This window comes from Pan paniscus, chromosome 6 (genome assembly GCF_029289425.2).
Source record: "Pan paniscus chromosome 6, NHGRI_mPanPan1-v2.0_pri, whole genome shotgun sequence".
Lineage (NCBI taxonomy): Eukaryota > Metazoa > Chordata > Mammalia > Primates > Hominidae > Pan > Pan paniscus.
The window spans coordinates 175,532,435-175,556,170 of NC_073255.2; the positions used below are offsets into that span (position 1 = coordinate 175,532,435).

Genomic DNA, 23,736 nt, shown 5'->3' on the forward strand with positions numbered 1-23,736 from the left:
AAAAAAAGAGTGAGATGAGATAACAAAACAAGAAAATGATGAGGAAAAGAAAAGATCAAAGAAGCTAGAGCAGTCACGCTGCAGTCACGGATGTCTGCGGAGGGAGACGTCCAGGAAGGAATGGAGGGGGTACAGTCACGAGTGTCTGCGGAGGGAGACGCCCAGGAAGGAATCGGGGGTGAGGGTGCGGGTGCAGTCACGGATGTCTGTGGAGGGAGACGCTCAGGAAGGAGTGGGGGTGTACAGTCACGGATGTCTGTGGAGGGAGACGTCCAGGAAGGAATGGGGGGCGGGGGTGCAGTCACGGATGTCTGCGGAGGGAGACGTCCAGGAAGGAATGGGAGTGTGTGTGTGTGCAGTCATGGATGTCATGGATGTCTGCGGAGGGAGACGTCCAGGAAGGAATGGGAGTGTGTGTGTGTGCAGTCATGGATGTCATGGATGTCTGCGGAGGGAGACGTCCAGGAAGGAATGGGAGTGTGTGTGTGTGCAGTCATGGATGTCATGGATGTCTGCGGAGGGAGACGTCCAGGAAGGAATGGGGGGGATGGCGGGAGGGTGCAGCCACGGATATCTGCGGACGGAGACGTCCAGGAAGGAATGGGAGTGTGTGTGTGTGCAGTCATGGATGTCATGGATGTCTGCGGAGGGAGACGTCCAGGAAGGAATTGGGAGTTGGGGGGCAGTGCAGTCACGGATGTCTGCGGACGGAGACGTCCAGGAAGGAATGGGGTGGGTGGTGCAGTCACCGATGTCTGCGGAGGGAGACATCCAGGAAGGAATGGGGAGGTATGGGGAGGAGTGGGGAGGAGTGGGGAGGAGTGGGGAGGAATGGGAAGGTGCAGTCACGGATGTCTGCGGAGGGAGACGTCCAGGAAGGAATTACCGGTGGGGGGGGTGGGGTGGTGCAGTCACGGATGTCTGCGGAGGGAGACACCCAGGAAGGCATGGCGGTAGTCACTGATGTCAGAGGTTATGGGGACAAGATAAAAATGAGAACCTCAATTTAGCAATGAAAGCAGCTGTGAGGAATTGAAGGGACAGGGATGGGCAGAGATGGAGTGAGCAGGTAGAGAGAGTCAAGGTAAAGAAGAACTGCATAAGAAAGAATTCATCTTGGCCAGGGGTGGTGGCTCATGCCTGTAATCCCAGCACTTTGGAAGGCCGAGGCAGGAGGATCACTTGAGCCGAGGAGTTCAGAACCAACCCGACCAACAAAGTGAGACCCCATCTCTACCAAAAATTCAAAAAATTAGACAGGTGTGGTGGCATGCACCTGCGGTCCCAGCTACTCGGGAGGCTGAGGCAGGAAGATCGCTTGGGCTCAGGAGGTCAAGGCTGCTGTGAGCCATGATTGTGCCACTGCATTCCAGCCTCAGCAACAGAACAAGACCCTGTCTCAAAATAGTAATTATAATAATCATAATTAACCTTACTGAACAGGACTGGCTTTGTCTTGGCTCCTGGGAGGTAACCTCTAAACCACTGGCATTTCCCACATGAAAGGGTCTTTGTTATTCATGCTGGGCCCCTGGGACCACACCTGATCGTTTATGCGAATGCAGTGGCTCAAGTTGGGCACCTCATAGTTGAAGTGGGGTCTGGCCACACCAGAAAGACCAACCACATGCTTAGAGAGTTGGGACTGATCTGCAAGGTGGGAGAGAGCTGGGGACTCTGCAGCAACTGCTGGGGCTGCATCCACCAATCAATCATCAGTCAATCAGTCAATCCTGCCTGCATGAGGAAACTCCAGTAAAACTTTGGACACTGAAGCTTGGGTGACCGGCCTGGGCTGGCGATTCTCTGCACATCTTGCCACACATCAATGTGGGGACAGTAATGTGCCTCCAAGGACACAGCTCCTCATTTGGAACTCACTGTCCCAGATACTGCCCTATCCTCTCTGCCTTTCTGATTTAAATTCTTTTGCTACAAAAGCTGTAAGTGGACAGGCACGGTGGCTCACGCCTGTAATCTCAGCACTTTGGGAGGCCGAGGTGGGCGGATCACCTGAAGTCAGGAGTTAAAGGCCAGCCTGGCCAACAGGGTGAAATCCCATCTTTACAAAAATACACACAAAAAAATTAGCCGGGCATGGTGGTGGGTGCCTGTAATCCCAGCTACTCGGGAGGCTGAGGCAGGAGAATTGCTTGAACCTGGGAGGCAAAGGTTGCAGTGAGCTAAGATCGCACCATTGCACTCCAGCCTGGGCAACAGGGCAAGACTCTGTCTCAAAAAAAAAAAAAAAAGCTGTCAGCATAGCACTTTCCGGAGTTCTGTGAGTCATTTTGGCCCCAAAGGACCCTAAGGGGTCCTGCAAATGTATAGTCAGCTTGCCTGAAGTGAGGGTGGCCCTGGGAACCCCCATACTTGTGGCTGGGATCAGTTTTGGGCAGATGTGACAGTCCAGGACTGCACCCTTAAACTTGAGTTTGGCTAATCCTGGTGTGGAGAGAAGCAAGCAAGGAACTTGAAAGAGAAACAGGGGGAGGCACACATTTGCCTGGAGACAGGAGACCCACGCATGATTAGACCTGGGGGAAAGAGGTCCATGAATGGAGACTAAAGTTGCCCAAGCAAGGGCAGCCTGTTCATGTTGGAGGTGGCAGGTGGAAATTGTCTGGATATAGATTGAGAGCAGGAGGAGAAGAGATGAGGGAGGTTGCCCTGGACAGGCCAGGACTTGAGGAGTCAGAACATGCGTGGGTTGGATTCTAAAACATTCCAGCAGGTCTGACAGACTTGGTAATGTCAACAGCCACTACTGTGGATCACTCTGTACCTGGAATTTTTTTGGAAAGAATTTTCACGATTGAGATTTTTCATTAATTCTAATTAATCAAGGTAATTTTTTTTTTTCAGAGTCTTGCTCTGTCGCCCAGGCTGGAGTGCAGTGGCACGATCTCAGCTCACTGCAACCTCTGCCTCCCAGGTTCAAGTTATTCTCCTGCCTCAGCCTCCCCAGTAGCTGGGATTACAGGTGCCCACCACCATGCCTGGCTAATTTTTGTATTTTTAGTAGAGACAGGGTTTCACCATGTTGACCAGGCTGGTGTTGGACTCCTAACCTCAAGTGATCCGCCTGCCTTGGCCTCCCAAAGTGCTGGGATTACAGGTATGAGCCACCACACATGGCTATCAAGAGAAAACTTTTTTAAAATAAGCAATTAACACCACAAATGGAGCCATTTATAGCATCTGTGGCCCTCATGGAAACCCAGTTCCCACTCCCAAATTAGAACAGAGCTCCGGTTAAAGCCTCCAGCCTGGGATTCACAAATGTGGCTGACTTCAGTCAACACATGAAACAGACAGCTGCTTTCATCTGGGAGGATGTGGCACGGGCTCCTGAGGGGCAGTGGCTGTCCTTGCACAGGCAGGGGCAGGGAGGGATGAGGGAACAAAACAATTTATGAATTCACATGAGAGGCAGATAACATTATAAAGAGATCATAGGGGGCCAGGCACGGTGGCTCATGCCTGTAATCCCAGCACTTTGGGAGGCCGAGGCAGGCAGATCACCTGAGGTCAGGAGTTCAAGATCAGCCTGGCCAACATGGTGAAGCCCCATCTCTACTAAAAACACAAAAATTAACCGGGTGCAGTGGCGGGTGCCTATAATCCCAGGTATTAGAGAGGCTGAGGCAGGAGAATCACTTGAGCCTGGGAGGCGGAGGTTGCAGTGAGCCGAAATTGGCTCACTCCAGCCTGGGCAACAGAGTGAGACTCTATCTCAAAAACAAACAAAAAAGAGAGCTTATAGGGGCGTGGTGCTGAGCCAAGGAGGCCTCAGTGACACGCAGGACCTTCTATGTCACTAGATCTGAGGCTGATATTCACCTGACACATACAGATGCAGCGGTACTTGGACTAGAAATATTTAAATGTGCCCAGATTGGCTGCTAAATAGCTGTTCTGATCCTCTTAGACTAGCTAGTAGGTCCCCTTCCCTGAGACCTTCACAGCTTCCCAGGACTCAGCAGTGACAGGGCTACTGCCCCGTGGGGCCCTCCAGACCCACCCAGCTCTACTGCCTATGTCCATTCTAGAATTTGTATAAACTGGGGAGTCTTCCTCAGGGGCTCTCGTCCCAGATACCTCTTCTCCATGGTCGTCCAGAGCCCCGTGGGTATCTGCAGAAGTCCTCTGGCCAGAACGGCTGGAAGGGCTGGAGCTGTCACCTTCAGTGTTCTCAGTGGCATCTTCTTGGATCCTGGATGCCTGCAGCTGACAACAAGCAGGGAAATGAGGAATGCGCTCAACTCACCCTGAGAATTCTAACACATATAAATATAAATAAAGGCTCTCCTCAAATACTACCTATGTACCAGCCACTGTTCTAAACACTACACTATCTCATTAAGCCCTCACAACAACCATTTTATATAAGCACAATTATCACCCTATTTTCTAGAGAAGTAAGCTGCAGCACAGAAAGGTTAAGAAATGTGCCCGGGAGGCACAGCTTGCAGTGAGCGGACATCGTGCCACTACACTCTAGCCTGGATGACAGAGAGAGACTCCGTCTCAAAAAAATAAATAAATAAAATAAAATAAAAATAAAAAAAGAAAAGAAATGTGCCTGGCTGGGTGTGGTGACTCACACCTGTAATCCCAGCATTTCGGGAGGCGGAGGCTGGCAGATCACTTGAGGTCAGGAGTCCAAGACTAGTGTGGCCAACATGGTGAAAATCCATCTCTACTAAAAATACAAAAATTAGGCCAGGCACCGTGGCTCACCTGGGGTCAGGAGTTCGAGACCAGCCTGGCACCTGTCTCTATTAAAAATACAAAAAATAGCTGGGCGTGGTGGTGCATGCCTGTAATCCCAGCTACCCGGGAGGCTGAGGCAGGAGAGTCACTGGAACTCAGGAGGTGGAGGCTGCAGTGAGCCAAGATCACGCCACTGCACTCCAGCCTGGGTGACAGAGCGAGACTCCATCTCAAAAAAAAAAAAAAAAAAAAAAAAAATTAAAGGCCAGGCACAGTGGCTCATGCCTATAATCCCAGTGCTGTGGGAGGCCAAGTTGAGAGGATTGCCTGAGGCCAAGAGTTCAAGACCAGCCTGGTCAACATAGCGAGATTCCATCTCCATAAAAATACAAAAATTAATTGGGCATGGTAGCACATGCCTGTAATCCCAGCTACTCGGGAGGCTGAGGAAGGAGAATTGCTTGAATCTGGGAGGCGGAGGTTGCAGTGAGCCAAGATTGTGCCACTGCACTCCAGCCTGGGGGACAGAGTGAGACTGTCTCAAAAAAAAAAAAAAAAAAAGAAAGATATGTGCCCAAGATCATACAGCTGGCAAGGCTGGTAAGTGGCAGAGCCATAATTCAAACTCAGTTGCCTGACTCCAGTGCATGTGCTTTTTCTCCACAATGCTCCAGAATGTGCCAAATTATAGTCTTGACACTAAAGCAATGCAAGTACAAAAGTGCCTTTCCATTGTTAAAAGAAATACACATGGTCATAAATCAACAGTCGTACCTTCCATGTAGCCTTGTGAAATTAACTATAAAAATAGCTTAGGAAAAATTCAAGGAAAAAAAAATCTAGGCATAGTCACCATTCAACTTGGTCTGGTTTTACCCCTAAGTGTGAATGGTATATTTCTTTCAAGTCACCATGAAGCTTAATGTCCCATGTCCAAAGTTTTTCTAGAATGATTTCATGGGAGGGGTATTGCAAATTAGGCATCAACGTATCTGGACCCTTCTTTCTTTTTTTTTTTTTTTTTGAGAAGGAATTTTGCTCCTTCGCCCAGGCTGGAGTGAAGTGGTACAATCTCGGTTCACTGCAACCTCTGTCCCCCAGTTCAAGAGATTCTCCAGCCTCAGCTCTCCTGAGTACCCAGGATTACAAGCACCCACCAGAGCACGCCCAGCTAATTTTTGTATTTTTAATAGAGACGGGGTTTCTCCATGCTGGCCAGGGTGATCTCGAACTCCTGACCTCAGGTGATCCACCTGCCTCGGCCTCCCAAAGTGCTAGGATTACAGGCGTGAGCCACCACACCCAGCCAGGGCCCTCCTTTCTTTAGCAGGTCTGCACTTAACATTTGCAGGGCTCTGGGCAAGAGCAAAGACAGTAGTTCACATGCCATAGGTTGAAATATTTAAAAGTTATACATCAAGCCAACAAATTCCTAAATAAAATATGTTTCATGTTTGAGCCTAGGAGTTCAAGGTCAGCCTGGGCAACAAAGTGAGATCCCATCTCTCAAAAAAAAAAAAAAAAAAATTTAGCCTGGCTGAGGGAGCACCTGTCCCAACTACATAGGAGGCTAGGATGGGAGGATCTCTTGAGCCTGGGATGTTGAGGCTGAAGTGAGCAGTGTTTGCGCCACTGCACTCCAGCCTGGGTGACCAAGCAAGACTCTGCCTCAAAAAAAAAAAAAAAAAAAAAAAAAAAAAAAAAGTGTGTGTATAGGGGTTCTAGCTTAAAAAATAAATCTTTGTAAAAACTGGGAAGGCTGTGTTGAAATTCAGAATTCACGCCATGCCATGGCAGCACGGGAGTTGGCCCTGGACCAGGGAGCCCTCTTTTTTTCACCTCTGGCTTCATCCTATATCATGAGGGCCTTATATGTGCACACAGACACCCTGACCCAAAATGTCTAAGTTCTGCTCGCATTCCCTACAGACAGCTGCCCCTTGGCCACCCAGGGACTCGTGGTGTCCATGCTAGTGGCCTGGTCTGCCCTCAGGAGACTGAGGAACAAGGCCTCTGTAGGACCCAGAAGTGGGCTCAGGTCCATCTAGACAAGAGTCCAGGGTGCCAGGTGCCAAGAGCCAGCTTCTAGGTTAGGCTGTCCCCAAGACCTTGTGGTTCTTTATCCCATGGGGAGGGACGTGGCTCAAGTTAACTTTATATTTGTCATCTCGAAATCCTATTTTCTCTCTCCTTCAACTTATAGAAGAAAATATCAAAGGAGAGATATATTACGGTTTCTCCATTTCCAACCCTAAACTCTACCCTTTTCTGCTCATTATTCTTGAATTAGTTAAAATGAACATGAATAATTTTGTAGAAGTGTGATACTGGACTTGTGAATCCTAGTGACTATCGTCCTTCCAGTTACTTACTTGCAGTCCTCTTACTAAAATCGCACAATGCTTAAGCTGGGTGGTGTATGAAATAAAACATACAGCAATCATTGTAAATTAGCTACCGGCAACTTTCTAAAAACACATGTGGCTGGGCACAGTGGCTCACACTTACAATCCCAGTGCTTTGGGAGGCAAAGGCAGGAGGATCACTTGATCTCAGGAGTTCAAGACCAGCCTGGGCAACATAGCAAGACCTCATCTCTACCAAAAAAATTTAAAAATAGCTGGGCATTGTGGTGCAGGCCTGCAGTCCCAGCTACTCAGGAGGCTGAGGTGGGAGGATTGCCTGAGCCCAGGAGGTGAGTCAGCTATGATCCCACCACTGCACTCCAACCTGGGCAACTGAGCAAGACCCTATCTAAAAATACATACATAAAATAAATAAAAATTCAAACCCATGTGCCAAAAGATATATACAAGGATGTTTATAGTATCACCATTTGTAATTACTAACACTGCAATGCTGGATGAGATAAGACAGATCCCAAAGAAGGCATTCTGGATGATTTCATTTAAATACAGTTCAAGAACAGGCAAAACGAACTGACAGTCCTGGAGGTCAGCACAATGTTTGCTCTTGGGGTAAGAGTGACAGGAAGAAGGCACAAAAAACTTTTTTTTTTTTTGAGACGGAGTCTCGCTCATGTCGCCCAGGCTGGAGTGCAATGGCGGCGATCTCAGCTCACTGCCATCTCCACCTCTCAGGTTCAAGCAATTCTCCTGCTTCAGCCTTCCGAGTAGCTGGGATTATAAGGCACTCACCACCACGCCGGCTAATTTTTGTATTTTTAGTAGAGACAGGGTTTCACCATGTTGGCCAGGCTGGTCTCGAACTCCTGACCTCAGGCAATCCACCTGCCTCAGCCTCCCAGAATGCTGGGATTACAGGCATGAGCCACTGTGCCCGGTCAGGACTCTCAAGTTCTAAGGATGACCCATTTCTCGATTTAAGTGCTGGTGACACGAACGTGTTCATGCTGTGATACTTCATGGATTGGTGCCTCGTTATTCATGCACTTGTCTGTATGTTATATGTTTCAATAACATTAACCATAAAAAACGCACATGTTGAAATGAAGTTTATTTATTTATTTATTTATTTTTTGAGACAGAGTCTCATTCTGTCGCCTGGGCTGGAGTGCAGTGGCGCAATTTCGGCTCACTGCAAGCTCCGCCTCCTGGGCTCAGGCCGTTCTCCTGCCTCAGTCTCCTGAGTAGCTGGGACTACAGGCGCCTGCCACCACGCCCGGCTAATTTTTTGTATTTTTAGTAGAGATGGGGTTTCACCGTGTTAGCCAGGATAGTCTTGATCTCCTGACCTTGTGATCCGCCCGCCTCGGCCTCCCAAAGTGCTGGGATTACAGGCGTGAGCCACTGTGCCCGGCCGAAGATTTTAAATAGAAACACACAGTTATTTCACTGTGACCTGAGATGTGGGAGTATGGGGGGACCTGGGTTCATAGCAGCAAGTCAGAAGGGGCAACAGAACGTGGGGGGCCTGGTGGCTGGCCACAAGGGCTCTCGGAAGGAGATGTGTACTCACTGGCTGCCCACGGGGCATGTCACCAGGGCCACGCCACAGGCGGCCCTCTAGTGGAGAGGTTCCCAGGCCACATTCTGCAGGGACCCAGGTTGTAGGAGAGGCTAATAGACAGGACCCCTGTTCATATCACCTGAAGTCCGTCAGAACAAATTGTTTATGTATTAGGTCTGTAGGATTTCATGAAAGAGAGGTGGAGAAGGGGCAAATAATGCCATTATAGGACCATCTCTTGAATGGAGGTGGTAATGTTTCCGACACAAAAAGGACCCTAAGCAGCCGCCTGAGGAAACAACCAACAGCCGTGCATCCCAAGGGCCAAGGGAACAGGCCTCCACGCCGTCTTCAGGAGCTCCTGTTACCAGTCAGTTTCAGAGCTATCATCCATGAAGGCAGACTAGGAAAACCCTCTCTCCCTCCTTCCCTCTATTTAAGTCATCTGGTGGCGCAAAGGAGAAATCTACCACTTTGAGATCAGCAACTATTTAAAGAGCTTGTGTGGTACAAAGAGCAAGACAAGCTATTATTTTACAGTCCTGGAACTCAGGAGAGCCTGCAGTAACCTGGCTCTTGGCTTATGGACAGATTTAGTTCCTAGAAAAAAAAAATTACAATCACTTGAGGCCATGAGTTTGAGAGCAGCCTGGGCAGCATAGTGAGAGCTCATCTCAAAAAAAAAAAAAAAAAAAAGCTGAGCCAGGCAGGGGGGCATGCCTGTTACTTGGGAGGCTGAGGCAAGAGGATGGCTTGAGCCCAGGAGTCGGAGGCTGCAGTGAGCTATGATTGTGCTGGTGAATAGCCACTGCACTCTGGCCTCAGAGACAGAGAGAGACCTTGTCTCTAGAAAACAAAACAAAACAAAACAAAACTTGCATCTACTTCTCCAAACAGGTATTTGCCACCCTCTTTGAAATACTTGGTCACCTGTCTGGACAAGCACCCACCTCAACAACCCTCAACCACCTTGCTCTCCCACCAGTTAACCAAACAATAACCAAGTCTTCCTTGCTTTCCTCTTTATGAATACCTCATATAGATTATGTTTCAGCTAAGCTTTGGAACGAGTTCAGACTGGCATAAGGAGACAGTGGGAGGAGAGGCAGGTGACAGAGAAACAGAGCGTCACATAGGGACAAACTTCCTGAACTCAAGTCTCGTCATGTCTAGGTCCCTGACTCTGCTGCCTGTCCAGGTCAATATCCAACAAAGATCTTAGAAAAATAGAATTTAATCTGAACATATCTACAACCATTTAAAACATACACGGTCTCAGCACATTCCGCTTAATCTTTTGCACTAATAGAGGAAAGCAGAGAATGACCATCTCAAACCGTCTGTGTGTCAGAGCTAGACGCTGATGTCCTCTGGAAGGTTAATCTTACGAAATCCTATTTGGTTCAGGCTGATATTAAACTCTGCTTCACCCCCCTAGTACATCTAAGGCTCAGGGGCAGTTTAGACAAAAAGAGAAAGTGGGCTGAACCTGGTATTTGGCAACAGGGGAAAAATCACAAACAAACAAAAACTGACCTAATTGAATTTGTTTACTCTTCTAATTCCCTGACACAATCTGTAATATAATACAGTAAAGTCTCACAACTTTAGAATATTAATGAAAAAAGCTTTTAATATTTGTTTTAAAAGTAAAATCATAATAAAATATTATTTATAACTAATAAAACAACCACATTCAGACCCTTATAAATCATTAACTACCACGAGACTCAGCACACATACACCCTGAACAAAGTCTGTCAGACATAAGGTTTATTTTATTTTATTTTATTTTTGAGATGGTGTTTCGCCCTTTCGCCCAGGCTAGAGTGAAGTGTGATCTCGGCTCACCGCAATCTCCCCCACCACCCTGGGTTCAAGTGATTCTCCTGCCTCAGCCTCCCAAGTAGTTGGGATTACAGGTACCCATCACCATGCCTGGCTAATTTTGGTGTTTTTAGTAGAGATGGGGTTTCGCCATGTTAGCCAGGCTGGTCTCAAACTCCTGACCTCAGGTGATCCACCCGCCTCGGCCTCCCAAAGTGCTAGGATTACAGGCGTGGGCTACTGCGACCAGCCGAGACATAAGGCTTAAACGTGTTTGCCCTTAATAGAGCATCTTGTTGGAAATAAGACGGCCCAGTGGAAAAGTCTAGCTCCATAGAACGAAACATACTCAGGGCGGGTCAGTTCCTCAACACCATTCTTCTGGCCCTGGCAGCCCAGGACGATTCTCTCTAAACCCAAGATTCATCTTTCCAGAAACCCACATTCTTATGCAAAGTAGGGTGAACTGAAACAAACAGCCCTTACCTGGGATTTCCGATGACTGGCTCTAAGAATAAACGGCTTAATCAGAAGCATCCACGGCACAGAAATCAAAGCCATAACCACAAAGAAACTTTGGACTTCTTGCTGCAAGACCAAAATGGCGAGATCTCATCATTTTCACATGACAGAACAGCACACTTTACGTGATGAAAATGACCACTATGGGCCACTTCACTAGCACTTTATTTTGAGAGATCTAAAGCATTTCAATGAATCCATTCACCTTCACATCTGGAATATTCCCCTTGCAGATAGAGAAATATCTGTCCAGTGTTTCCAAATGTTCGACACAGGGTAGACACTGGAAACTCTCTGTATTCCTTATTCTGAGTAGTCCCTTGTACCATATGTAACCGATCTTTTAAACAAGAAGTACGCATGAAACATTATAAAGGCACCCCTTGTCTTCAACTCTGTCCCATGGGGGTCGTTTTCACCTGGGTCTGCATGAAAACTATGGCAGGCCTCATGACTTTACCAGTCACTCGGTGGTACTCAAAAGTCCTTGGGTCACTTTAAATCACAAACAGTATTCAACTGGTAATTTTATATTTTGAGTCCTAGATAATTATCTGAGCTCTCTTGCTCCTATCTCTTAAAAAAGAAAAAAGAAGTTCCTCACCATCGCTACCTGACTTTCATCCCTTCAATGTGGGCGAGTTACTCAACAGGCTCTGGGTTACCCACTTTGAACTCACTCTCGGTCTCTCTCGCCTTCCCTTTGGAGTGAGGCAGCTGTGGTCTTCAGGCCTCTGCTGAAACCCTGGAGGAGTCCCTGTTATATTCCTGCTCCAGATCACCTTTCACATCCTCACGCCCCTGCCTCCTTTCTTATACACACCCCAGTGACCAGTTTAGAGGAATGACTCATAGCTGCTACGGTCAAAAGAACCAGCCAGCCTCGGAAGGCTCGGCCAGGGCTGCTGAGAAGGATTGAGAGCACGGTGCTCGAAGGAAATAGAAAAACATTTCTTGAGCCTTCACGTTTCTCCAAGCATTCTGACCAAGGTCGCAGTAAATGCCAGGAGACAATTTATTATCCCAATTGTAACAAGATTCCCCCTGATAATAGAGGGAACACTTTATCTGTTCCATCTTCCATCCTCACTCAACTTTTTTTTTTGAGATGGAGTCTCGCTCTGTTGCCTAGGCTGGAGTGCGGTGGCGCCATCTCGGCTCACTGCAACCTCTGCCTCCTGGGTTCAAGCGATTTGCTTGCCTCAGCCTCCCAAGTAGCTGGGACAACCGGCATGTGCCACCACACCCGGCTAATTTTTTTGTATTTTTAGTAGGGACGGGGTTTCACCGTGTTAGCCAGGATGGTCTCGATCTCCTGACCTCGTGATCCGCCCGCCTCGGCCTCCCAAAGTGCTGGGGTTACAGGCATGAGCCGCCGCGCCTGGCCTCACTCTACTTTTAAATGTCCAAAAGAGGAAGGGAGACCATGTGAACCCAGGCTGAACTTATCCATCCTAGTACCTGCACACAATGCTGTCTCATGGCCCTTTGTCCATTTTTATGCAACAGGATTTTCCCCCGATGACGTACAAAGCAACGGGATGAGTGTGTGTGTGTGTGTGTGTGTGTGTGTGTGTGTAGCTATCCTTTGATATTCAAAGACAGCCAGGACAATGTTGGGAAGGGACTTTATTAACTTGTATTGCCTCTTCCAGCTGCATAACCCCGAAATGAGGTTATGAAAACTTCAAACTGTATCAAGACAATTAATCTTCACACTAGGGTGTGTGAAAACCAACCAACTCCAAATAATGCTTTTGAATGGAAAAAAAGTTGGATAAGCCACGCACTCACTGTGCAATGCTCAGTGCTTATTCCAGACTAAGTGAGGACTTCAGTCTTAATGAAATCAGTTAGCACACAAACTATTTTGGTGAATCTGAGTTCTCTGCCTTAAAACAGAAGAGTTATTTGGGAAATCCAAATAAATGTTTGTTTAGATCCAGCACTGAGTAAATGAACCTTCAAAATACGTTCAGTTCATGTCAACATTCTGGGGATGGCTCATGGTTACCATCTATGATAACAAAATGGTGCCCAACAGTAATGCACCTGTTTCTGATTCTTATCTACACTCACTCCTTATGAAAACCTGATTACAAGGCATTTTTTCTTCTTCTTCTTTTTTTTTTTTTTTGAGACAGAGTTTTGCTCTTGTTGTCCAGGCTGGAGTGCAGTGGCGCAATCTTGGCTCACTGCAACCTCTGCCTCCCAGGTTCAAGCAATTCTCCTGCCTCAGTCTCCTGAGTAGCTGGGATTATAGGCACCTGCCACCATGCCCAGCTAATTTTTTGTATTTTTAGTAGAGATGGTGTTTCACCATGTTGGGCAGGCTGGTCTCGAACTCCTGACTTCAGGTGATCTGCCTGCCTTGGCCTCCCAAAGTGATGGGATTACAGGCGTGAGCCACTACGCCCAGCCTTTTCTTTTTCTTATTGATCCTTGGGTAGGGAAAGAGAACACAACTAGGAACTGAACTCATGAGAAGGGGCGTGGCCGTAGAAGCATGACATTAACTACAACATCTGATGGGTGCAATCCCCGACAGACAACCTCTGCACTGAAGGGCAGCTGGCCTTGTGGAACTAGTCACAGGGCTTCATCCAGAGGAATCAGGACCTATAGAAATGGGTCTTTTTTAGTGAAAGTCTACCCTCAGATAATATGATCAGGTTAATCACTGGGAGAGGCCAGGGGGGAAAAGCTACTGTTATTTGTGTTATCAAAGAATTACTCACTGAGTTATTTTTATATCCAGCCCCAGTAGGATTTGTATACCTTTTAAAAATAAAATATTGGCCAGGTGTGGTGGCTCACACCTGTAATCCCAGCACTTTGGGAGTCTGAGGTGGATGGATTACCTGTGGTTAGGAGTTCAAGACCAGCCTGACCAACATGGTGAAACCCCGTCTCTACTAAAAATGCAAAAATTAGCCAGGCCTGGTGGCAGGTGCTTGTAATCCCAGCTCCTTGGGAGGCTGAGGCAGGAGAATCACTTGAACCCAGGAGGCGGAGGTCGCAATGAGCCAAGATCGTGCCACTGCACTCCAGCCTGGGTGACAGAGTGGGACTCCATCTCCAAAAATAAAAATAAATAAATAAATAAATAAATAAATAAAATATTAAGTTGATAATGAGGCTAAAAGAAATGGAAGAAATCAGAGTGGCAATAAAGTGCAACTGTTGGGATGAACTGTCTCTGGAAGAGGAGCAAAAAATGAAAACAGCAGCTCCCGCCAGCTTTGGAAGCTCACAGAAGAGCATGAGTGTGATTCATGGTTTTCCAGAAACTGTCTGCCCATGTGAATACAGGGCTTTGTCTTCTGATTCTATTTCAATTATTATTCTTGTTAATTTAGCTAGAGTTCACTCTTTGAATAAAAGATTATTAAGTATTAAGGTGCCATATAGAACATTCTACAGCTGCAAGCCTAACAATTTGAAGGGTTATTTTTTTTTTCTTTCTTCATAGCCAATGTACAAGACAATCTTCAATCCGTCTGCAATTATCCCTTTCATGTATTACCCCAACAAGAATGGTTGGAGCCACACTATAGCCCTCAGTGCTTGCACCTTCATTTAATAAGACCCTTTTGAAATGTAAAGGATATAACACCCTCCACTGGATGCCAAGATGGCTCAGTTTTACAAATAATTACTCTTTGCAACACTCAAGAGTAGGAGAGAGGCCAGGTGCGGTGGCTCACACCTGTAATCCCAGCATTTTGCGAGGCCAAGGCAGGTAGATTGCTTGAGGTCATGAGTTCGAGAGCAGCCTGGCCAACATGGTGAAATCCTGTCTCTACTAAAAATACAAAAATTAGCCAGGCGTGGTGGCGTGCACCTGTAGTCCCAGCTACTCAGGAGGCTGAGTCAGGAAAATCGTTTTAACCCAGGAGGTGGAGGTTGCAGTGAGTCAAGATCACGCCACTGCACTCCAGCCTGGGTGACAGAGCAAGACTCCTTCTCAAAAAAAAAAAAAAGAGTGGAGAGAAATTTGACATAATCAAGTAAATAAAAGAAGAGTAAAAAAAAAAAAAAAAAAGCAGAAATACCTGATGTTTGTAGAGGGGTGCGTTGGAAGAGTCACTGTAGTTAAACAGAAACATGTTGATGAAGTGGATGAGGATGCTGGGGGCGTGCTGAGACACATGGACATCAAAGCAGCACCATTTGAAAATGATCATGAAAACCAGGTATCCAAACAGACACAGGATAAAAATCATCTCAGGGATAAATTGCAGAATGATGTTGAGAGTTCTTCTGAAGTATCTGGGGGTGGAAGACACACACATACACAAGATAGAACATCAAGGGAACATTAGGACTTAATTATTCTCTCAAAGCACAAAAGCACAAAATGTTCTATCTTTTTTTTTTTTTGCACTACTGGCAAACAACGGCACCCCCCACCCCCCCAGCAAACAGCAATCCTGTATGGATGCGTAGAAAAGAAAATTAAAAGGAAATACTGGAAAGTGCTTTTGCACAAAAGAGTCAGAGAGAACCACGGTCTAGATCTAGAAGTAACGTCTAAAGCAAAGGTCATGCCCACACAGAGAGGGTGGTGATCTGACTACAGCTTCGCATGCAGACCTAGCTCAGAGTTGCACATTTAAAGGCAAGAGGATATATAATGGGGACTTGGAAGCTTTTTCCTAAGAATGCTCTAAGATAGGGGTCTGCAAAGTGTGGCCCACAGGCCAATGGAGACTATCATCTGATTCTGTACAGCCTGGAAGTTAAGAATGGTTTCTTTTTTTTTTTTTTTTGAGATGGAGTCTTACTCTGTCACACAGGCTGGAGTGCAGGGATACAATCTTGGCTCACTGCAACCTCTGCCTCCAGGTCCAAGGGATTCCCCTGCCCCAGCCTCCTAAGTAGCTGGGATTACAGGTGCCCGACACCATGCCTGGCTAATTTTTGTATTTTTAGTAGAGATGGGCTTTCACCATGTTGGCCAGGCTGGTCTTGAACTCCTGACCTCAGGTGATCCACCTGTCGGCCTTCCAAAGTGCTGGGATTACAGGTGTGAGACACCGCACCTGGCCTCCAGTCTTTTTTTGAACCCTCAAATATTTCTGGGGCCAGAGGAGCACTTACCTTGGAGAGACTCTGCTCAGGAGAAACGGAGGTGCTGCCATTTCCAGCCAACCAGCTTGTCTTGGCTCAAGCCCAGATGCCCAGGGAAGTACCCCTCATAGGAAGAAAACTTGCACAGAGAGATGCAGTTCCCAAACCAGTGGCTCTGTCACCATTCATCATCAGTGTGATCAGACAGAGCAGGCAGAGAGGGCATCAGGAAACTTACATGTGATTGAAAAGGCTGAGGATGACACCGAAAACCATCTGGACAATTCCCAGGATCACCGACATCTTCATTTTATACGAGTTCAGAAATGTGAGTTTGTTTGAAGCCAAGTTCCAAATCTGGATGGGAAATGGGACAAAAAACCAAGTGAGAGAGAGTCTTAGAAGTTCTACTGGAGTTGAGGGCCACAGCACAACTTTCCCTGAGCAAACCGCTCTGGGAACTGCACTTTCATATTTCAGTCCAGCTCAATGCATACATTTTAGAGTCCAAAAAGGAAAAAAGGATGAAACCCTTTATAAATGCAACTTTAATGACAAAAGTAACAGGATCATTAGTGCTATTATCAAATTGCTGGAAGGAAACAGGGGAGATAAATCCTACGTGAAAAGATAATCTGGGAGGCCGAGGCAGGTGTATCACTTGAGCTCAGGAGTTCGAGACCAGCCTGGTCAACCTGGTGAAACCCTGTCTCTACACCAAAATACAAAAATTAGCTGGGCATGGTGGCGGGTGCCTGTAATCCCAACTACTCAGGAGGCTGAGGCAGGAGAACCGCTTGAACCTGGAAGGTGGAGGTTGCAGTGAGCTGAGATCGCACCATTGTACTCCAGCCTGGGTGAAAAAGCAAGACTCTGTCTCAAAAAAAAAAAAAAAAAAAGAGGAAAGCTAATCTGAGCCATTACGGCAAGATCTCAAACTTGCCTCAGTTTCCTTAATCATGGCCTATAGCTCATTGGCCCATGAATGTATCCAATCCTTTTTAATAACACCACCTCTTACTCTGAAAGTCTGTAGTGCTTCGCATTACAAAGCATTTCCCCAGACCTTTCTCAAGAAGCCGTTCCTGTAGCCAATCTTTGCAAGCACGATGCGTAAGACACAGTCCCTGCCTTCTACATGGCCCATTTTAAACAGCACTGCCAGGTGGGGATCATGTGTACCTGTCCTGCCCCAAATGATATCGATGATACTGACATGAGGAAAAGCACACTGGGTGGTCGTGCAGGGGGCTGGTGGGTGGAGGGGTTAGTTAGGGTCTCACACTGGCTAAGGACCAGAGTCACTAATATTCGTCTTCCCCATTTAAATCTCGGCAGCCCCATGGTCTCCACTCCCACTCTGTGGAAAGGATTCCAAGTCCTTGCTCCTTCCCCTGTCCCCACCTGTACTTGAGGTACATCCCAAATTGTTTTCAGGTTTGCTCTGGGACATGTCAAAGGCGACAAGGGCACAATGGCTTTCTCACCTTTTCTGCTAATGACTTCCTCCTGCAAACTTCTTTGCTTCTGTTAAGGGGCCAACATCCAACCAGACACAACCTCAAACACAATCATCTCGCTCCCTCCATCACACACACACACGTGCTCACACAGTCAGGTGCTAATTTGCACTGATCCTTCCTTTGCAATGTCCTGAGCCAGGCCAGAGGGGCACCCACTGAGGAGGCGGCTGCTGGGAAGCGGGGAGAAGGGACTTCAATAACAGGTGCCCAGACCCCAGAGATGCCTCCTCTACCCTCACATGGGCCTTGGCATCTAAGTGGCACCAAGCCTGCCCCAGCCCTCGGCATTCCCCTTGCTCACCTGTTTGGACAGTTCCCACAGGCACACTCAATGCAGTGAGGGCAGGTCTGCTAGTACACTTTAGACCCAGCCAAATCTGACACATTAAAAATGTTGGCCAGGTACAGTGGCTCACGCTTGTAATCCTACCATTTTGGGAGGCTAAGACGGCAAGATCCCTTGAGTTCAGGAGTTTAAGACCAGCCTGGTAACAAAGTGAGACCCCGTCTCTACAAAAGCTTTTTTAAAAAATTAGCCCAGCATGGCATGGTGGCTTATGCCTGTAATCCCAGCTACTCAGGAGGCTGAGGCAGAAGAATCACTTGAACCCAGGAGGCAGAGGCTATGGCGAGCCGAGATCGCACCATTGCACTCCAGCCTGGGCAGCAAAAGTGAAACTCCATCTCAAAACATACAAACAAACAAACAAACAAACAAAAATTAGCCCAGCATGGCATGGCACGTGCCTGTAGTCCCAGCTGCTTGGAAGGCTGAAGCAGGGAGATTGAGGCCCAGGAGGTCGAGGCTGCATTGAGCCATGATCATGCCACTACATTACAGCCTGGGCAAGAGAGCAAGACTCTGTCTCTAAATAAATAAATAAATAAATAAAAAGAAAATTTTAAAATGTTAATAGTTAAGTACCAAGTACATACTAAGCAATTTAGATGTGTTTATCTCATTTAGTTCTGCTGAAAACTCTACGAGATATAGTTACTCTCATTTTACAGATAAGGTAATTTATCATAACCTCAGGAAGATTAAGTTACTTACATACCTAGGAAGAAATAACATAAGAGCAACTAATATTCAAGGAGCATTTACCACGTTTGTGCATAAGACTCTGTTCTGGCGGTTTTACATGTAAACATAATTTCATTTGCCAAGCAATCCTAGGAGTTAGGGCTGCTGTTTTTTTTATTTTTATTTTTATTTTTTTGAGACAGAGTCTCGCTCTGTTGCTCAGGCTGGGGTGCAATGGTGCAATCTCGGCTCACTACAACCTCTGCCTCCTGGGTTCAAGCGATTCTCCTGCCTCAGCCTCCCAAGTAGCTGGGATTACAGGCACCCACCGCTATGCCCAGCTAATTTTGTATTTTTAGTAGAGATGGGGTTTCACCATGTTGGCCAGGCTGGTGTCAAACTCCTGACCTCAAATGATCCGCACGCCTTGGCCTCCCAAAGTGCTGGGATTACAGGTGTGAGCCATCGCGCCTGGCCTAGGGCTGTTATTATATGCGTTTTATAGGTGAAGAAACAGACATAGAGATGTTAACGTGCTCAAACTCACAGAGCAAGTAAATAGAAAAGCAAAGATTTAAACACAGGCAGTCTGATTCCTGCGTTAAGAGCCCAGGCTATGATGAAGGCCAAATATTTTGTGATTTGATTCACAAATAGATGCCAAACGCAGTCAGTAAATGCACTGTAGAAATTTGTGTTATGTAAAAAGTAAGCCCTTATTAATATATATATATATATATATATATATATATGATACAAACTAACATAGGCACAGACATTGATATGGTTTGGTTGTGTCCCACCCAAATTTCATCTTGAATTGTATTCCCATAATTCCCACATGCTGTGGGAGGAAGCTGGTGGGAGATCATTGAATCATGGGGGTGGTTTCCTCCATACTGTTCTCATGGGAGTGCATAAGTCTCACGAGATCTGATGGTTTTATAAGGGGAAACCCCTTTCACCTGGCTCTCATTCTCTCTCTTGTCTGCCGCCATGTAAGATGTGCCTTTCACTTTCCACCATCATTGTGTGGCCTCCCCACACAATCTTTTTCTTTATAAATTACCCAGTCTCAGGGATGTCTTTATCACCAGCATGAAAATGGACTAATACAGACGTGTTCTGTTAAAGTGGTTATCTCTGAGGAACAGGACTGCAGGAACTGGAGAGGTAGGAAAGGCAACTCCTGCTTTTCTTTTTCTTTCTTTCTTTTTTTTTTTTTTTTGAGAAGAGTCTCTCTGCATCACCCAAGCTGGAGTGCAGTGGTGTGATCTCAGCTTACTGCAACCTCTGCTTCCCAGATTCAAGTACTTCTCCTGCCTCAGCCTCCCGAGTAGCTGGGATCACAAGCATATGCTACCATGCCTGGCTAATTTTGGTATTTTTACTTTTTTTTTTTTTTTGAGATGGGCTCTCACTCTGGTTGCCTAGGCTGGAGTGCAGTGGCATGATCTCAGCTCACTGCAACCTCCACCTCCCAGGTTAAAGCAATTCTCCTGCCTCAGCCTCCCAAGTAGCTGGGACTACTGGTGTGTGCCACCATGCCCAGCTAATTTCTGTATTTTTAGTGGAGACAAGGTTTCACCATGTTGGCCAGGCTGGTCTTGAACTCCTGACCTCAAGTGATCCACCCGCCTCAACCTCCCAAAGTGCTGGGATTACAGGCATGAGCCACCACATCTGGCCAACTCCTGCTTTTCTTTATATAATATTTTGTGTGGTATAGATTTTTTAAAATCATATATATGTATTATTTTAGGATAGAAAGACCAGAAATTTTCAAAATTCTAAATGTTACTAGGAACAGATTTCATTATTTTCAATATCCCACATTCTCTTTCACCCTGACATATTTTCTTTCTTTTCTAACTTGTGGGCAGATGACAAAATTGCATCAGAGTAGAAACTCAGGATCACTCAGTTCTGCAATGTGAAATACCGTAGCTCCACTCTGTCTGAGGAGCACAAATGGACAGGCAGGATTTGCTGATGAATTAACTGTGGGCTGTGGAGGGGAGAGACGAGACCATTGGAGCAATGAGATTCCAAACAAAGGAAGATCAACCAGACCCTAAGATCATCCCCGTCTAGATTCCTTCCCCACCTGCTTACTAAACATGAAATTCCTTTGACCAAGGACAACGTCTTGCAGGCCACAAAAATTCAAATTAGTTTTTAGCACTTTGCAACTTACACACCAGCCTTCAAGGACTTTACCACTTTTGATAAAACTTAGAATGCAAGTGTCCCTGGGTGGCAAGTATAAACAAATCCTGGGCAAAATTCATGTTTTTATAAGGGCAGGGAGGCGGGCGATAGCGGAATGACACAGGAAAACTTAAGAGGAGGTGACCTGTAAGATGGGAGAGACTGGAAACCAGTTTTAGGGCTAGTACTATTTACTCCTAATTGTCAGCAACGAAAACGGAGGTCTCAGGTTCTCTCCCATAAAGAAAGAGCTTAGAAGAAACATGGACAGCATTTGCCAGGTTCAATTTCAGACTACTCACGCTCATTTGGAGCACAAGGCCGCCACCTGGTGGCAGCATGCACTGGGCCAATAGAAATGAACAGCTTTACATGAACGGGCATGTGTTGTATCTCCTCAAAACCCCTTTATATCTACAGGCTGCGAGGAAGTATCGTTTTGCTTAGCTCAAATCTAGCTGACTGAGATAGATATAACAAACATAAAATGAAGCAAATACCTTTTTTAAAAAGCGTCAATTCTATGCAGTAAAACAAAGCAAACATAAAAGTAAATCCACACTTTTTTAGAAAAAAGGGAAATGTTTCCCACTGCAAGAAAATACAAAGCAGGGAACTTAAACTTGATTAGGATGCTAAATAGCTTATGTAATATGCATACTCCCCAGGCAACCAAGTGCCTTTTAAAGAAGCAATTATTAACCACCAGGGATATGATTGATGGAGAAAGAGGCAGACGTTTGGGGGACTGTATGGAAAATGGGGCTGGGTAGAAGGTGTAGACAGAACATTTACTTGACTCTGGCTCTATGTGTCACAAAAACGTCAGCAGAAGTTATTTTATCTCAACACAAGTTTGTTGATTTGACAGGCTTTGTTGGCCTTTTCTTCTCTATCCAGAGGTCTCCTCAAGATAGTTCACATAATAAATATTTAACCCAAGAAGACATTATTACCGGATCAATCCCAAATGGGTATGGATTTCCAAAATACACTCCTGGTATGGCTGGGTCCAGCTGCAGATATAGACTTTCCTCCATTACATGAGTACTTTAGAGGGAGAAAAGGAGAAAAACAAACAATGATCAACTGGGGCAGAAAAAATACTGTAATACCACCAGTCATGAACTTGCCCATCAAAGTCCAACTACTGGTGCAATTCATCACTTTGGTTGATTCAATATCTACTACACATCAAGTATTGTCCTAAACACTGAGGCTACAATCTGAGTTTGCAAAGAGATCTCAGCCTGATGTGCTATAGTAAAGAAACTCAGGGCCGGGAGCAGTGGCTTACATTCATAATCCCAGCACTTTGGGAGCCTGAGGTGGGAGGATCCCTTAAGTCCAGGAGTTTGAGACCAGCTGGTTGTGGTGGCACATGCCTTTAGTTCCAGCTACTTGGGAGGCTGAGGCAGGAGGACTGCCTTGAGCCTGGGAGGTCAAGGTTGCAGTGAGCCATGATTGTACCACTGCACTCCAGCCTGGGCAACAGAGTGAGACTCTGTTGAAAGGAAAAAAAAAAAAAAGGGAGAAGGGGGAGAGGGGACAGAAGGGGAAAGGGAAAAGGAAGGAAAAGGAAGGGAAATCAGGATTTGTACCACATCAGAAATGAGGTAGAAAGCAGGGATGCTGGGAGCACACAGGAAAGAAACCCCAGCCCAGGGACATGCTTGGGAAGTCTCCCCAGGGAACACTGGGGCTGCTTCTGAAGGATGGATTGTTTTTTCACATATACACCTCAACTGCTATGAAACTTAACTCTAAAAACATGTAGCCCATTGTATGTCTTTAAATCTGTGTCCCCTTTTCACCCAGAAGAATGGATGTCAATGGGAAGAAATTTCTTTTTTTTTTTTTTTTTTGAGACTGCGTTTCATTCTTGTTGCCCAGGCTAGAGTGCAATGGCACGATCTTGGCTCACTGCAACCTCCGCCACTCCCATCCCACCAACCCCAGGTTCAAGCAATTCTCCTGCCTCAGGCTCCCGAGCAGCTGGGATTACAGGCATGTGGCACCATGCCCGACTAATTTTTGTATTTTTAGTAGAGATGGGGTTTCACCATGTTGGTCAGGCTGGTCTCGAACTCCTGACCTCAAGTGATCCGCCTGCCTCGGCCTCCCAAAGTGCTGGGATTTGGTGTGAGCCACGATGCCCGGCCCAGAAATTTCTTACTCTGTCTCTGCAAGCCTTAAGGGGATGAGAATGTTGAGTTGATTTTTTTTTAAGAACTGCATCTGTGGAAGGGCCCAAGGAATGAGCATTTGAAATGATGAGGAACAGGCCTGGTACGGTGGCTCATGCTTGTAATCCCAGCACTTTGGGAGGCTGAGGTGGGTGAATCACTTGAGGTCAGGAGTTCAAGACCAGCCTGCTCAACAATGGTGAAACCCCATCTCTACTAAAAATACAAAAATTAGTCGGGCGTGGTGCCACATGCCTGTAATCCCAGCTACTCAGGAGGCTGTGGCAGAAGAATTACTTGAAACCAGGAGGCGGAGGTTGCAGTGAGCCAAGATTGCACCACTGCACTCCAGCCTGGGCAACAGAGCAAGACTCCGTCTACAAAAAATAAATTAAATTAAATTAAAAAATAATGAAATGTGAAGAGCAGACAGCAGACAGTCTTGACAGGCTGCCCAGAAATACACTCCCTCCCTTCTGCAGTGAGGTGCTGAGGGCCTTAGGTAGCAGCTGAGGGAATCGGGAAGCCTGGCCTACTGTCCTAGCCCTCAATGTGCAGTGGCAGCAGCTGACCGTGACTCACTCGCCCAGACGTGACCCCCATCCTAATGGCATGACTCAGTGCAAATGGCTGGATTTCCATAGCAGAGAAGTGTTTGTGTGTTCATAAAGGGAAAAGTCACCCCTGACAGGAAGGAACTGGCCTGGCACCCATAGCTAAGCCA

The 23,736-nt window shown here is 46.5% G+C and overlaps 1 protein-coding gene across 1 annotated transcript in view; it reads right to left on the bottom strand.

The window, feature by feature from the left end:
* Positions 1-23,736, bottom strand: part of ATP6V0A4 (ATPase H+ transporting V0 subunit a4) — a 65,302-nt gene that overhangs the window by 11,373 nt on the left and 30,193 nt on the right. Inside the window, exons 13-17 of the mRNA XM_034965062.3 lie at positions 21,783-21,876; positions 16,307-16,425; positions 15,051-15,267; positions 10,960-11,061; positions 4,102-4,230 (exon numbers count right to left, since the gene is read on the bottom strand). Coding sequence (XP_034820953.2) covers positions 4,102-4,230; positions 10,960-11,061; positions 15,051-15,267; positions 16,307-16,425; positions 21,783-21,876 — 661 coding nt within the window. The remainder of the gene's footprint in view (positions 1-4,101; positions 4,231-10,959; positions 11,062-15,050; positions 15,268-16,306; positions 16,426-21,782; positions 21,877-23,736) is intronic.